Source organism: Crinia signifera, chromosome 4 (assembly GCF_055691185.1).
Source record: "Crinia signifera chromosome 4, ASM5569118v1, whole genome shotgun sequence".
NCBI classification, from domain to species: domain Eukaryota; kingdom Metazoa; phylum Chordata; class Amphibia; order Anura; family Myobatrachidae; genus Crinia; species Crinia signifera.
In genome coordinates this window covers 320997047-321013194 of record NC_139220.1, presented here as the reverse complement: position 1 = coordinate 321013194, position 16148 = coordinate 320997047, and the positions used below count along the sequence as shown (strand labels likewise).

General features: G+C 46.7%; 1 protein-coding gene across 1 annotated transcript in view; it reads right to left on the bottom strand.

Annotated features, from left to right (window-relative positions):
• Nucleotides 1-797: 797 nt before the first annotated feature.
• Nucleotides 798-16148, bottom strand: part of LOC146073385 (uncharacterized) — a 79624-nt gene continuing 64273 nt past the window's right edge. The window contains exon 9 of the mRNA XM_083180563.1: nt 798-5027. Within this exon, the coding sequence (XP_083036689.1) occupies nt 3864-5027 (1164 nt within the window). The 3' untranslated portion in view covers nt 798-3863. The remainder of the gene's footprint in view (nt 5028-16148) is intronic.

Below are 16148 nucleotides of genomic sequence, written 5' to 3'. Positions count from 1 at the left end.
CTGCCATCAAAATGTCATACTGTTCACCTCAAGCTGTTCTATCTGCCTCCTTATTGCCCAGGTGGTGTTATCATAGAAACATAGAATTTGACAGCAGATAACAACCATTTGGCCCATCTAGTCTGCCCCTTTGTTTACCCTTCAGGTAATCTCAACCCTTTTTAATCCTTATTTTGGTACTTGTGTAGTTTCACGGCGCCACCGCACGCACAGTCTCTCATGAAATTTGGCAGCTTGCCAGACTCTGTTTACTGTGCGCGTGCCGCTCTAGATGTAATGTACGTTATCAGCACAGCACTGGCAGCAGCAGCGCGCGCTGCCCACAGCACACCGCTAACAAACGGGGCTTCTAAACTAGACAAGCCGGCACACCGCTATCAAAGGGGGTGTCTAGATTTGCGGAGCTCGCTGCGCTCGCCACGCTTCGGGGTGGCATGGATAATGGAATTAACACGGTCGACAGCTGTTACGTCGACTAGTGTCATTGTGAACAGGTATAATAGTGTTTTGCACAGTGCACCCCTATGTACCCCTAGACCCAACTAAATGTACATGCTTTAGCGTCTAAATTTAGATGCCTCCTTCTTAGAGGTTTGCAGGGAGTCTAGATTTAGACACTTTAGCGTCTAAATCTAGACACCCCCTTTGATAGCAGTGTGCCGGCTTGTCTAGTTTAGAAGCCCCGTTTGTTAGCGGTGTGCCCACTCTGGAACTACAAGTACCACAATGACCTGTCAGCGCTGGGCAGCGCGTGCTGCTGCTGCCAGCGCAATGCTGATAACGTACATTACATCTAGAGCGGCACGCGCACAGTAAACTCTGTGAGTCTGGCAAACTGCCAAGTTTCATGAGAGACTGTGCGCGCGGTGGCTCCGTGAAACTACACAAGTACCCTTATTTCTCTGTAAGGATATTCATATGCCTATCCCAAGCAAGTTTAAATTGTTCTATATACAACCGCATCACATTCTCTTACACTACGCTATATAATCCCCATTTTTTTTAGAATTTAATAATACCCATTTCTATAGCCGGGAGAGTAGCTTTCCTTTCCATATATATAATTCTTAGAATCATAGTTTCCAGTTCCCTTATGGACGGCGCTGATCGCTTGATCCAGTGGTATAATATTAGCTTATTTGCTACCCCCACAATCACTGTCAGTGTTGGTATAATTTTCCTATTTCCTGGGCCTAAATCCCATCTTTGCATGTAGAACAGAAGGCGTGCCTGTGGGTCTTTGACAAGTCTTAATGAAAAGAGGTGGTCTAGTGAGGCTGCGTCTGTGACGGTGATTCTAACAATATCAAGCAATAATATGGGGACTGCAATATCCTAACATTTATGAAAATACATAGTGTGAATGTGTTGGGAATATCACAATGATTTGTAAGTAATGCATCACGATCGCCATTAATCAATTTCTGATTCTTTCATGAAGCTAAGCTACGAAAACTGCGTATTTAAATGACGTACATGATGATCGCGAGGCATTAGCAACATAGATGTGCAAACTCAACTTCCACAAGCTGTATATTACAGAGCTCAGCACCGGCACCAGTAGAACAGCTGTATATTACAGAGCTCAGTACCGGCACCAGCAGAACAGCTGTATATTACACATCTCAGTACCGGCACCAGCAGAACAGCTGTATATTACAGAGCTCAGTACCGGCACCAGCAGAACAGCTGTATATTGCACATCTCAGTACCGGCACCAGCAGAACAGCTGTATATTACACATCTCAGTACCGGCACCAGCAGAACAGCTGTATATTACACATCTCAGTACCGGCACCAGCAGAACAGCTGTTTATTACACATCTAGTACCGGCACCAGCAGAACAGCTGTATATTACACACCTCAGTACCGGCACCAGCAGAACAGCTGTATATTACACATCTAGTACCGGCACCAGCAGAACAGCTGTATATTACACATCCCAGTACCGGCACCAGTAGTACAGCTGTATATTACACATCTCAGTACCAGCAGAACAGCTGTATATTACACACCTCAGTACCGGCACCAGCATAACAGCTGTATAAAACACATCTCAGTACCGGCACCAGCAGAACAGCTGTATATTACACATCTCAGTACCGGCACCAGCAGAACAGCTGTATATTACACATCTCCGTACTGGCACCAGTAGTACAGCTGTATATTACACATCTCAGTACCGGCACCAGCAGAACAGCTGTATATTACACATCTCCGTACTGGCACCAGCAGAACAGCTGTATATTACACATCTCAGTACCAGCACCAGCAGAACAGCTGTATATTACACATCTCAGTACCGGCACCAGTAGAACAGCTGTATATTACAGAGCTCAGTACCGACACCAGCAGTACAGCTGTATATTACACATCTCCGTACCGGCACCAGTAGTACAGCTGTATATTACACATCTCAGTACCGGCACCAGCAGTACAGCTGTATATAACACATCTCAGTACCGGCACCAGTAGAACAGCTGTATATTACACATCTCCGTACCGGCACCAGCAGAACAGCTGTATATTACACATCTCAGTACCGGCACCAGCAGAACAGCTGTATATTACACATCTCAGTACCGGAACCAGCAGAACAGCTGTATATTACACATCTCCGTACCGGCACCAGCAGAACAGCTGTATATTACAGAGATCAGTACCGGCACCAGTAGAACAGCTGTATATTACACATCTCCATACCGGCACCAGTAGAACAGCTGTATATTACAGAGCTCAGTACCAGCACCAGCAGTACAGCTGTATAATACACATCTCCGTACCGGCACCAGTAGTACAGCTGTATATTACACATCTCCGTACCGGCACCAGCAGAACAGCTGTATATTACACATCTCAATACCGGCACCAGCAGAACAGCTGTATATTACACATCTCCGTACCAGCACCAGCAGAACAGCTGTATATTACACATCTCAGTACCGGCACCAGCAGAACAGCTGTATATTACACATCTCCGTACCGGAACCAGCAGAACAGCTGTATATTACACATCTAGTACCGGAACCAGCAGAACAGCTGTATATTACAGAGATCAGTACCGGCACCAGTAGAACAGCTGTATATTACACATCTCAGTACCGGAACCAGCAGAACAGCTGTATATTACACATCTCCGTACCGGCACCAGCAGAACAGCTGTATATTACAGAGATCAGTACCGGCACCAGCAGAACAGCTGTATATTACAGAGATCAGTACCGGCACCAGCAGATCAGCTGTATATTACAGAGCTCAGTACCGGCACCAGCAGAACAGCTGTATATTACAGAGCTTAGTACCAGCATCAGCAGAACAGCTATATATTACAGAGCTCAGTACCGGCACCAGCAGAACAGCTATATATTACAGTGCTCAGTACCAGCAGAACAGCTGTATATTACAGAGATCAGTACCAGCACCAGCAGATCAGCTGTATATTACAGAGCTGAGTACAAGCATCAGTAGAACAGCTGTATATTACAGAGCTCAGTACCGTCGCCAGCAGAACAGCTATATATTACAGTGCTCAGTACCTGCACCAGGAGAACAGCTGTATATTACAGAGCTCAGTACCAGCAGCCCCATCGTCACTGAATGTTGTTATATTGCAGCTCTAGTTCCTAATAGACATTTCGTCCCAGGGAAAAAGTGCCCCCAAATCCACTTGTCAGACCTCTCCAGACTATCAGGACTGATTTATAAAAAACACTTCTCACACTAGGAAAAAATTGTATCCTTTGCATGCATATTGTGGTGTTACAAGTTACCTTAATTATATATGAAATATGCTGCATTCAGGCCCTCGGAGTGACTCAAGGGATTAATAAGTATTGTCTTTCTAGTAACACTCTACCCGCATTCACAGCATTTTTAGTTTCTCTCCTGTGTGACTCCTCTGATGTATAACAAGCTGTGTCTTCTGGGAAAAACATTTGCTACATTCAGAACATGTATATGGCTTCTCTCCTGTGTGACTCCTCTGATGTCGGACAAGATGTGACTTATTGGAAAAACCTTTGCTGCATTCAGAACATTTATATGGCTTCTCTCCCGTGTGACTCCTCTGATGTCGGACAAGATATGACTTACTGGAAAAACCTTTGCTGCATACAGAACATTTATATGGCTTCTCTCCTGTGTGACTCCTCTGATGTAGGACAAGATGTGACTTGTGGGAAAAACATTTGCTGCATTCAGAACATTTATATGGCTTTTCTCCCGTGTGACTCCTCTGATGTAGGACAAGATCTGTCTTCTGGGAAAAACATTTGCTGCATTCAGAACATTTATATGGCTTCTCTCCTGTGTGACTCCTCTGATGTCGGACAAGATGTGACTTATTGGAAAAACCTTTGCTGCATTCAGAACATTTATATGGTTTCTCTCCTGTGTGACTCCTCTGATGTAGGACAAGAAGTGACTTATTGGAAAAACATTTGCTGCATTCAGAACATTTATATGGCTTCTCTCCTGTGTGACTCCTCTGATGTAGGACAAGATGTGACTTCTGGGGAAAACATTTGCTGCATTCAGAACATTTATATGGCTTCTCCCCTGTGTGACTCCTCTGATGTACAACAAGATGTGACTTCAGGGAAAAACATTTGCAGCATTCAGAACATTTATATGGCTTCTCTTCTGTGTGACTCCTCTGATGTCGGACAAGATGTGACTTCAGGGAAAAACATTTGCTACATTCAGAACATGTATATGGCTTCTCTCCTGTGTGACTCCTCTGATGTAGGACAAGCTGTGACATCTGGGAAAAACATTTGCTGCATTCAGAACATGTATATGGCTTCTCTCCTGTGTGACTCCTCTGATGTATAACAAGCTGTGACATCTGGGAAAAACATTTGCTGCATTCAGAACATTTATATGGCTTCTCTCCTGTGTGACTCCTCTGATGTATGAGAAGATGTGATTTACATGTAAAGCCTTTGTCACACTCAGAGCACACATGTGGTTTCTCTCCTGTGAGGCTCATCATGTATGAGGTGAGAAACAAATTAGTTGCTGAAGGTTTCTTCTATCCAGAAAATAAAATTGCTTTTGTTCCTCCTCCTGAGGTGTAAGGAGATATGATGTATTTAGTTGGCTTGATCGGAGAACAATGTCCCTTTCCACGTCGTCTTAGTTAGAATCCTGCTCCTTATATGTCCTGTAAGAAAGTTAATATATAAAAGCATAATGGTTACCAGGATAACACTACTTTTATTGTATAAGACATATATTTATACACAATAACAAGTATCAGTCACTGATTATATATTCGTGTACAGATGTGTCCACATAAATCCAGCCTCCTTGTGCGTTAAACAGTCCTTCTAGTCCTGCCATGCCATAGCGGGATTGTAAGAGCCGAGCATCTTTTTATTAAATTCTTTGCAAAGCGCTAGGGGCATGACCTTGGCAGCGTGGGAGTAGTACAAAAGTGGTTTATGTCCAAGAGGGACAAAAAGGCAGAACCAGAAAGGTTTTTTGGGGCACGCTTGAATGTTTGATAGTTAAGAGGATTAGAGTAGTGATAAGGTTAAAATATAACTTTTATTACACTCGTTTAAAATAGCGGCGTCAAACAAAATTGAAACTACCATTGCTGAGTATCAAAAGAATAATAATAATTATGAGTATCTTATATAAATATATATGTGGAAGCACAAGTATAATAACTCAATGTTTTTTGTGAAAATGTTTGGTTCTACGTGGACCACCCCCACACCCTGGTCTAATAAATTCTGTACTGCTATTATCGATTCATGCAGCGGATGCGATTAAATTAAGCGTCATAGGTTACGGAGATGATGCAAAAGATGCCAGAGAAAAGTGGAATAGAAAGAAAGATCCTCATGGGAAACCAGATGCAGCTGTATCCCAGTTAACTATACAGCACCGAATATTCCCTACTGGTCACCCAGTAGGTACTGATCCGGCCTCTCACTGCTTAGCTGCTGAGATCGGACGGCATCAGGCGGCACAGTGAAGTATGATCGTATCCGTAATGGGTTCTGAAGCAGGTGGCTGACATGCAGGACTGCAGGTCACTTCTGCTTTCCAGAGGGTCAGAGAGGTCACCTCCCTGTTGACATACGTGACATTGCAGGGGGGGACTGGTGGCCCAATGGATGAGAGAGTGACAGATGTAAGAGACTGTAGTTCAAGTGGTTGATGCGATGCACAGACCCTTCTACTGTCCTACCATCGTGTTGCACATAGGATGGAGGTTGAGAGTGATAGTCTGTGCTGGCTCCCCACAGAAAGAGAGGTAAAAAAAAAGGAGTAAATGTACCCCCGTACTTGATGTCTCACTTGTGTCAGTATTGATGGTTAACTGAACAAATGTATAGACAGGGGGTTAAAGTGTTGCTTTCAATTGACAAAGGAAACAAAGTTCAACAGAAATCAATGTGACCCTGTCAGCTCCCTAGTAATGATTGCCGAGTATGCTTGTTTAAGGTTGTTACAGAGTATAGAATCCGTCATAGGGTAAATATAAGTATGTAACTTGTACACATATCAAAACCAATATAAGTATCAAGTATTAGAGATAACGGGCTGTCACACCTTGTAAGAGATGATCTAGGATCACTTAACGTGGGAGAAATAGACTAACGACAGGCTAATTATCACAATTACCAAAATTATCATAACACCGGGTTGTCATACTTTAAAAAATGAAAGCACTTCACGTGGAAGAGTAACAGCATAAATAGCGCAGGTTATATGTACACGAATCTGCTGTTCATATAACCGGTTTAGATACAGAGATACCTGTCTCAGCTGACCGGCTTACTCCGTGAGGTCAGCTGTAGGATGCAGGTAACCCCCCCCCCCCCCCGTCTAAAACAGCGTGGGAGTAGAACAGGCATGGCCAACCTGTGGCTCTCCAGATGTTGTGAAACTAAAAACCCCATCATGCCTTGCCACAGTTTTGTTATAAGGGAGTGTTAAAACTGGGGCAAGGCATGCTGGGATTTGTAGTTTCACCACATCTGGAGAGCCACAGGTTGGCCTGTCCTGGAGTAGAAGCAAGAGCTCCCTGGCTGATATTCCCATCATGATAGCTGCAGGGTGGGAAGCACCGGCAGACATCGACGTGAGGGTAAAGCAGACAATACCTGCACCCGCTGCTGTGTAACGCTCCCCCGAGCTGCCATGCAAGGGAGCCGAGGGCCCAGTGGTCATCTCTGAGGCTGCATGAGCACATTGCTTACCAGCCGCCAGTAACCTTAATTCTGTAAGGAGCTAGGTAGTCGTGCCAGCAGGAGACAGCGCCAGACGCCTGGAAGTAGTCCGCAGGAGAAGGTGTTATTACCAAGAGGCTGCTGCGGGGCATAAGTTGCGTCTTTACCTGAACCTTTATTCTTAAACTGCATAGGTAGTGATTATTGTCAGATCTTGTCATAAGATCAGTTAAGTGTTGGCTCAGTTACCGGAGGGCTAGAGGGCTCTGTGTTGTACCATCTGGACAGAGTGGGACATTGTATTTGTTGCCAAGGAAGATTGCCAGCGAGATTGTGCTGGCTCCTGAAGCCCTTCGTGGATCTAACTGTAGAATTCAGCTTGCCATTAAAATAGAACTGCAGAAAGCAACTGTAGCATCATTGTGGAGTGACATAGACTAAGATAGCCAAGTCCCCTGGTACAGAAATGTAATACTGATATTTTGTGTGTGTGTGGAGACACCAGCACCGCACTTGGCAGTTATACTGGGGAAAATCTGCAATAGCACAGCTGCAGCCCAGCTAGAAAGATATGCCTGCACACAAGCCAGAAACAACTCACAAACACCCTCGACCCCACCACATACCACCCCCTCCAAGGGCAATAGCCCACCGAGGACCCCTGAAATTACACTTCAGCAGGTTCTAGAGGCCATAAACAGCAGCAAGCAATGCTTAACCACAAAAAACAGGATTTTAATTACCTACCGGTAAATCCTTTTCTCGTAGTCCATATGGGATACAGGGGTCTCAATATACTGGGAATAGAGGGTCCTCCGCATGAGACAGGCGCATATAAAATCTTTAGCACGGTGTACTGGCTCCTCCCATCTACGTTCCCAACCACAAGCCAGTTAAGGGAAAACTGTGCCCGAAGTAGGATGGATATACTTGAGAGAAGAATATGAAAAGCGATATGTGGTGAGCTTCATACCAGCACACGTCAACAGTAATCAGGAGAACTGGAAGCATGGGTTTTTTTTAACGGTAGTTACAACTGGTGACAAGAAAGGTTACCAACACAACTTCAACCAGATAACTGAGAACATGTTGCAGAAAAGACTCTGCACCGAGGCGGGAGCACCCAGTATCCTATATGGACTACGAGAAAGGGATTTACCAGTAGGTCATTAAAATTCTATTTTCTCTATCACCTATATGGTATACTGGGGTCTCAATATGATAGGAAAGTCCCAGAAATACCAGAATGGATAGGAACATGTGGAGACTTCTACAGCACCGCCTGCCCAAACTGGGTATCTTATTTGGCCAGTGTCACGATCCGAGCTGTCAGACAGACTTTCTTACCGGCTAAGTGCCTCCGCAGGTTCAGCTTGCGGTCCAGACGTCATCTCTGCCGGCGTCCTGTCTCCCAGTGACAGTCCCCAGTGCACGGCAATCCACCTGTCCGCCGCCATTGCTCCCAGTATCCAGCATGGTGTGCACAAACACACTTTCCCGCCATAGCAGACATGGGGGCTGCCATGTTCTTCCCAGTCACATGTCTGTGCTGTCCAATCCTGTTGGTTCTGATCTCCCTGTCATACTTCCTCGGCCAATCCTGGCCACCCAGTGGGGATAAGTATGCTGGGAGCTCTCAGAACCATTGCTAGTGCTTCAGTTGTCTCCAGTGTATGGTCAGCTGTCCTTGTCTCCGTGCAAGTGTATTTCTATGCTGGTGTTGTCTTCCATGCTGCAGTGTGTTCCAGGTTGTTCCATCTCCTGTGAAGTCCAGGTTATTCCATCGCCTGTGATCCTGCCTCTTCAGCCCAGCGACCAAGCCTAGCTCCGGGACTCTGGTCCTTCCGATGCTCCAGCATCATCCACCATCGATGTTCCATCGATAGTCCGATATTCCGGATCTCCTGCTTCCGTCCGTCATTCCGGACCCACAGTCTCATCTCCCGTCCGTCATTCCGGACCCACAGTCTGCTTCCATATCCGATACCCGGATCCGATGTTTCCACATCATCATCGATAGTCCGATATTCCGGATCTCCAAGCCAAGCTTCCGTCCGTCATTCCGGACCCACAGTCAAGCTCAAGTCTTCCGTCCGTCATTCCGGACCCACAGTCTTCACATCCGATGTTCCACCATCGATCCCACATATCATCACATCTGTAAAGTATTGCAAACTGCATGAACTCTATCATTTATCCTGCATGCTTTACTGTCTGTTATACTACAACCATCTGCAAATAAACTCCGGTTGTATTTTACCTCTGACTGCTTATTGGCTCTGGGTGCACTGTCGCGCACTCCATGCGCAAGGGTCCTCTCCAACCTCCCCGGTTCAGGTACCGGTCCAGGTCCCCACCAGAGGTCTCAGTCTTGTCGACTGAGTCCCCTGGTGTGACAGTAAGCACTAGCCAAATGGATCCAGCCGCAAACCAAGCATCTCCACCCAGCCCTGTACAGCAACTGGCTGTTCGCTTGGATCAGCAAGAGGCTGCGCAGAGCCAAGTGATTCATTGTCTGCAAGATCTGTCTTCCCGACTGGATAAGCTACAGACCACTCTCAGTGGCCCTGAGCCTGTCAGAGAACTTCCAAGTCCAGTTCATCCTCCTGTAATGGCTGCTGCACCTCGCCTTCATCTGTCTGTCCCCACCAAGTATGATGGGAACCCCAAGACCTGTCGAGGTTTTCTCAATCAGTGTGAGATTCACTTCGAGCTGCAACCTAGCAACTTCCCTACTGAAAGGGTCAAGATCGCCTACATCATCTCCCTCCTGTGTGGAGCAGCGTTAGAATGGGCGTCTCCCTTATGGGAAAGATCTGATGCCATCCTGTCCAATTACAAGGACTTCGTGTCAACATTCCGGCGTATCTTCGATGAGCCTGGGCGATCAGCATCTGCCTCCACTGAACTCCTCCGTCTCAGACAGGGATCCCGCTCCGTCGGGCAATATCTGGTCCAGTTCCAGATTCTGGCGTCTGAACTCTCCTGGTGTGATGGGTCCTTATACGCAGCTTTATGGCATGGCCTATCCGATCGTATTAAGGATGAACTCGCTACCAGAGACTTACCCTCGGGTCTAAGTGACCTTATTTCATTGTGTATCAAAGTAGACCTACGCTTCAGAGAAAGGGCTGTAGAACGTCACAAGAGCGCTCCAGTTAAAGTGCCAACTCCTCCGCCTTCTTTACCCACTGCTCCTGCGGTCCATTCCAAAGAAGAACCAATGGAGATAAACCGTTTCCGTTTGTCTCCAGGAGAACGTCGACGTCGACGGTTGGCACAGCTCTGCCTGTATTGTGCCGATCCTGCACATCAAATTTCTGCATGCCCAAAGCGTCAGGAAAACTCCTCCTCCTAGCCCGTCAAGGAGAGGGTAGGCTAGGAGTAATTAAGTCCTCTCCATCAGCAACTGATTGTGTCCTTCCAGTTTCCCTACAAGTTGGTCAGCATTTCAAGACTGTCTCCGCACGTCTTGATTCCGGTGCCGCTGGCAACTTCGTTACTGCAGAACTGGTCCGCAAGTGGGGGTTACCCACTGAAAGTCTTTCCAAGACTGTCTTCCTTACTGCTGTGGATGGCAGTAGGATTCCTGATGCGACAGTCTCCCGCAGAACTTTGCCACTTACAGTAAAAGTGGGAGTCCTGCACACTGAACTTTTGTCCTTCCTGGTTTTACCCCGAGCCACTCATGCTCTGGTTCTGGGTTTACCCTGGCTCCGTCTTCACAATCCTCGTCTTGATTGGAAGACATCGGAAATCCTTTCCTGGGATCCTTCCTGCTCCGGTACCTGTCTCCAAAAGGTACTCCCAGCTCGTCATTCTTCAGCCGATGCAGCAGACCTTCCGCCTCTTCCCTACCAAGAGTACTCAGATGTATTCAGCAAGTCTGGCGCTGATGTCCTACCTCCTCACAGACCGTGGGATTGCCCTATCGACCTTATCCCAGGCAAAGAACCACCCAGAGGTAGAACCTATCCTCTCTCTCTTCCAGAGACTCAAGCCATGACCAATTACATCAAGGAAAATCTGCCAAAGGGATTCATCCGTCCTTCGACTTCTCCTGCTGGCGCAGGGTTCTTCTTCGTAAAGAAGAAGGATGGAGGCCTACGTCCCTGCATTGATTATCGCGGCCTCAATGACATTACAGTAAAGAACCGATATCCGTTGCCCCTCATCACCGAGCTGTTTGACCGTGTCAGCGGTGCAACCATCTTCACGAAACTCGACCTGAGGGGTGCATATAATCTCATCCGCATACGAGAGGGCGACGAGTGGAAGACGGCGTTTAATACCAGAGACGGCCACTATGAGTACCTCGTCATGCCCTTCGGGCTCAGCAATGCCCCAGCCGTGTTCCAGCACTATGTCAATGAGATTTTTCGGGACATTCTGTATCGTCATGTAGTTGTATATCTCGATGACATTTTAATCTACGCCAATAACATCACAGAACATCGTTATTGGGTCAAAGAGGTTCTGTCCCGGCTGCGAGCAAATCATCTCTACTGTAAACTGGAGAAGTGTGTCTTCGGGGTGAAGTCTATACCCTTCCTAGGGTACATTGTCTCCGGTTCTGGTCTTCAAATGGACCCAGGAAAACTGCAGGCCATCCAAGATTGGCCAATTCCCTCTTCGCTGAAAGGTATTCAACGTTTCCTGGGTTTTGCCAATTATTACAGAAAATTAATTCGTAATTTCTCGTCTATTGTGGCTCCCATCACTGCCTTAACGAAAAAGGGGTCTAATCCAGCGAAGTGGCCGGCAGAAGCCATAGAAGCCTTCCATCTGTTGAAACAGAGGTTCACTTCCGCTCCTGTTTTAAGACAACCTGATACCACCTTGCCCTTTATTCTCGAGGTTGATGCCTCCTCCGTGGGTGTTGGGGCAGTCCTCTCGCAGAAAGCGCCCGATGGTCGTCTTCATCCCTGTGGGTTCTACTCCCGTAAGTTCCTGCCTGCAGAGCGTAACTATGCCATCGGTGACCAAGAGCTCCTCGCCATCAAGTTGGCATTAGAAGAATGGAGATATCTTCTAGAGGGCGCTGTTCATGAGATCACAATTATCACAGACCATAAGAATCTTCTGTATCTCAAGTCTGCTCAATGTTTAAATCCCCGTCAAGCCAGATGGACACTTTTCTTTTCCAGGTTCCATTTCAAGCTGTCGTTCTGTCCAGGGACACAAAACCGAAAAGCTGATGCCCTTTCCCGCTCATGGGAGCAAGAAAGTGAGTCTAAGTCCACACATCAACATTTCATTATTGATCCAGTGGCCTTCTCCGCAACGAGAGTTTCAAATCTCACGCCCCCTACAGGGAAAAGATATGTAAAGCCAGCTCTAAGAAAGAAGTTGCTCTGTTGGGCGCATTCTTCAAAATTCGCTGGCCATGCAGGCATTCAGAAAACTTACGAGTTTATCACCAGGTCCTACTGGTGGCCGTCCCTCAAACAGGATGTACAGGACTTTGTATCCTCTTGTGCTAAATGTGCTCAGCACAAGACCAGTCGTCAGTCTCCTCCTAGGCAATTGATGCCACTGTCAGTGCCACATCGTCCTTGGACGCATATATCTATGGACTTTGTAACTGATCTTCCAGAGTCTGACAAGTTCACCACCATCTGGGTGATTGTTGACCGGTTCACCAAGATGGCTCACTTCGTTCCCCTCACCGGTCTTCCGCCAGCTTCCAAGCTGTCCCAGCTCTTCATCAAAGAGATATTCAAGCTTCATGGGCTGCCTCTTGAAATCATCTCCGATAGAGGAGTCCAATTCGTAGCCAAGTTCTGGCGAAGCCTGTGCTCCCTGCTTCAAATCAAGTTAAAGTTTTCCACAGCCTACCACCCTCAAACCAATGGCCAAACGGAGAGGGTGAATCAGGACCTTGAAGCATTTCTCCGCACATATGTCTCTTCTTCCCAAGATGACTGGGCTCAACTCCTTCCATGGGCAGAGTTCTGCCATAATAACCAATATCATTCTTCATCAAATGTCACTCCATTCCTTGCCAATTATGGGTTTCATCCTCGAGTCCCTGACTTCACTCTGCAACTTGTGTCCTCTGTTCCAGCGGTCGACACGACCATCCGGCAATTCGTCAAATCCTGGAAGCTCATTCGTTCTTCACTTCTGAAGGCTTCAAGCAGGTACAAAAAATTTGCCGACAGGAAACGCAGAGCTGTGCCAGCCCTCCGTCCAGGAGATCGTGTCTGGTTGTCAACCAAGAATCTTCGATTGAGAGTGCCATCGATGAAGTTCGCTCCCCGATATATTGGTCCTTTCCCAGTTGAGCGGGTCGTCAATCCAGTAGCTTACAAGCTCAAGTTGCCGCCCTATTTGAAAGTGCCAGCTACATTCCACATTTCGCTGCTCAAGCTGCTGGTTCTGAATCGCTTTCATTCCAAGCTCCCCAAGGCTCCTAAGGTTTGCACCCAGCGTGGAACAGAATATGAGGTCAGTAAGATCTTGGACTCTCGCATCCGATATGGTCGTCTGCAATACTTGATCGATTGGAAGGGCTACGGCCCCGAAGAGCGATCATGGACCAATGCCATCGATGTCCATGCTCCCAGACTCATCCGGGCGTTCCACTCCAAGTTTCCCCGCAAGCCTAAAAGGTGTCCTGGGGCCACCCTTAAAGGGGGGGGTGCTGTCACGATCCGAGCTGTCAGACAGACTTTCTTACCGGCTAAGTGCCTCCGCAGGTTCAGCTTGCGGTCCAGACGTCATCTCTGCCGGCGTCCTGTCTCCCAGTGACAGTCCCCAGTGCACGGCAATCCACCTGTCCGCCGCCATTGCTCCCATTATCCAGCATGGTGTGCACAAACACACTTTCCCGCCATAGCAGACATGGGGGCTGCCATGTTCTTCCCAGTCACATGTCTGTGCTGTCCAATCCTGTTGGTTCTGATCTCCCTGTCATACTTCCTTGGCCAATCCTGGCCACCCAGTGGGGATAAGTATGCTGGGAGCTCTCAGAACCATTGCTAGTGCTTCAGTTGTCTCCAGTGTATGGTCAGCTGTCCTTGTCTCCGTGCAAGTGTATTTCTATGCTGGTGTTGTCTTCCATGCTGCAGTGTGTTCCAGGTTGTTCCATCTCCTGTGAAGTCCAGGTTATTCCATCGCCTGTGATCCTGCCTCTTTAGCCCAGCGACCAAGCCTAGCTCCAGGACTCTGGTCCTTCCGATGCTCCAGCATCATCCACCATCGATGTTCCATCGATAGTCCGATATTCCGGATCTCCTGCTTCCGTCCGTCATTCCGGACCCACAGTCTCATCTCCCGTCCATCATTCCGGACCCATAGTCTGCTTCCATATCCGATACCCGGATCCGATGTTTCCACATCATCATCGATAGTCCGATATTCCGGATCTCCAAGCCAAGCTTCCGTCCGTCATTCCGGACCCACAGTCAAGCTCAAGTCTTCCATCCGTCATTCCGGACCCACAGTCTTCACATCCGATGTTCCACCATCGATCCCACATATCATCACATCTGTAAAGTATTGCAAACTGCATGAACTCTATCATTTATCCTGCATGCTTTACTGTCTGTTATACTACAACCATCTGCAAATAAACTCCGGTTGTATTTTACCTCTGACTGCTTATTGGCTCTGGGTGCACTGTCGCGCACTCCATGCGCAAGGGTCCTCTCCAACCTCCCCGGTTCAGGTACCGGTCCAGGTCCCCACCAGAGGTCTCAGTCTTGTCGACTGAGTCCCCTGGTGTGACAGCCAGAGTGTCAAACTAGTAGAACTTTACAAATGTATCTTGGCCTGACCACATCACAGCTCTGCAAAGTTACAAAGCAGAGACACCCCAGGCAGCTGCCCAGATTTACCCCACCGCTCTTGTTAAATGGGCATCACGGAAGCACGAAGTGTGTAATCTGATGACACATAAGCTTGTTGAATCGTTGTTTGTATCCAATGAGCAATGGACAGCTTAGAATATAACTTTTATTAAACAACTTAAAAAAAGAGAGAAACATCACCACAATTAAATAAGTACATACATGAATACATTTCTACAACAATTTAAATGGTAGTGTCGTCATTAAATCACTGGCAAAAATGATTTATACACGGTATCCACCTCTAATACTATGGTTTTGCACAAGATAAATTGAAATCCAAGGTTGGAGCTTGTGCATGAGTAATTATAACTGACCAATGTCTCTTACTTCTTCAGGACAGATTCCCAACAGACATTGGTCAGTTATCTTTTTTTAAGTTGTTTAATAAAAGTTATATTCTAAGCTGTCCATTGCTCATTGGATACAAACAACAATTACTAATGCACAAACTCCAACCTTGGATTTCAATTTATCTTATGCAAAACCATGGTATTAGAGGTGGATACCGTGTATAAATCATTTTTGCCAGTGATTTAATGACGACACTACCATTTAAATTGTTGTAGAAATGTATTCCTGTATGTACTTATTTAATTATGGTAATGTTTCTCTCTTTTTATAGAGTTGTTTAATAAAAGTTATATTTAGTTCACTCATAACACATTAATTTAAAAGCGTGCCCCAAAAACCCTTACTGTTCTGCCTTTGTACTCCTTGGGACACCCCTCCCCCCCTTTTTTCTGTTAGCTTTATTGCTGAACTATTTTGAGAGCACCTCCAACAAAGCACCCTAGCGGTACCAGAGCCTAATTAGGTCCTATGTTGGTCTTTGGAATAATAAAAACATATCACCTTTATTAATTTAGAGCCTGTGACAATCCTTCCCTTCCTATACTGTTACTCCTGTGTCCTCAAGGTGGAGCACAGCTGTTGCTTAATTAAACCAATTAGCTCTGGACCTGGTGTGTCAGGCTGCATACCTGTAGTAAGTCTCCTCGGTAAGGGGGCTTGTCTGCCTTGGCTATTGTGATTGCCCTTTATCTCCCATGCTGCCTTTTACCCAGACGGTGGTGATTTTCCATGTGTAGCCTGTCCTATTCTGTT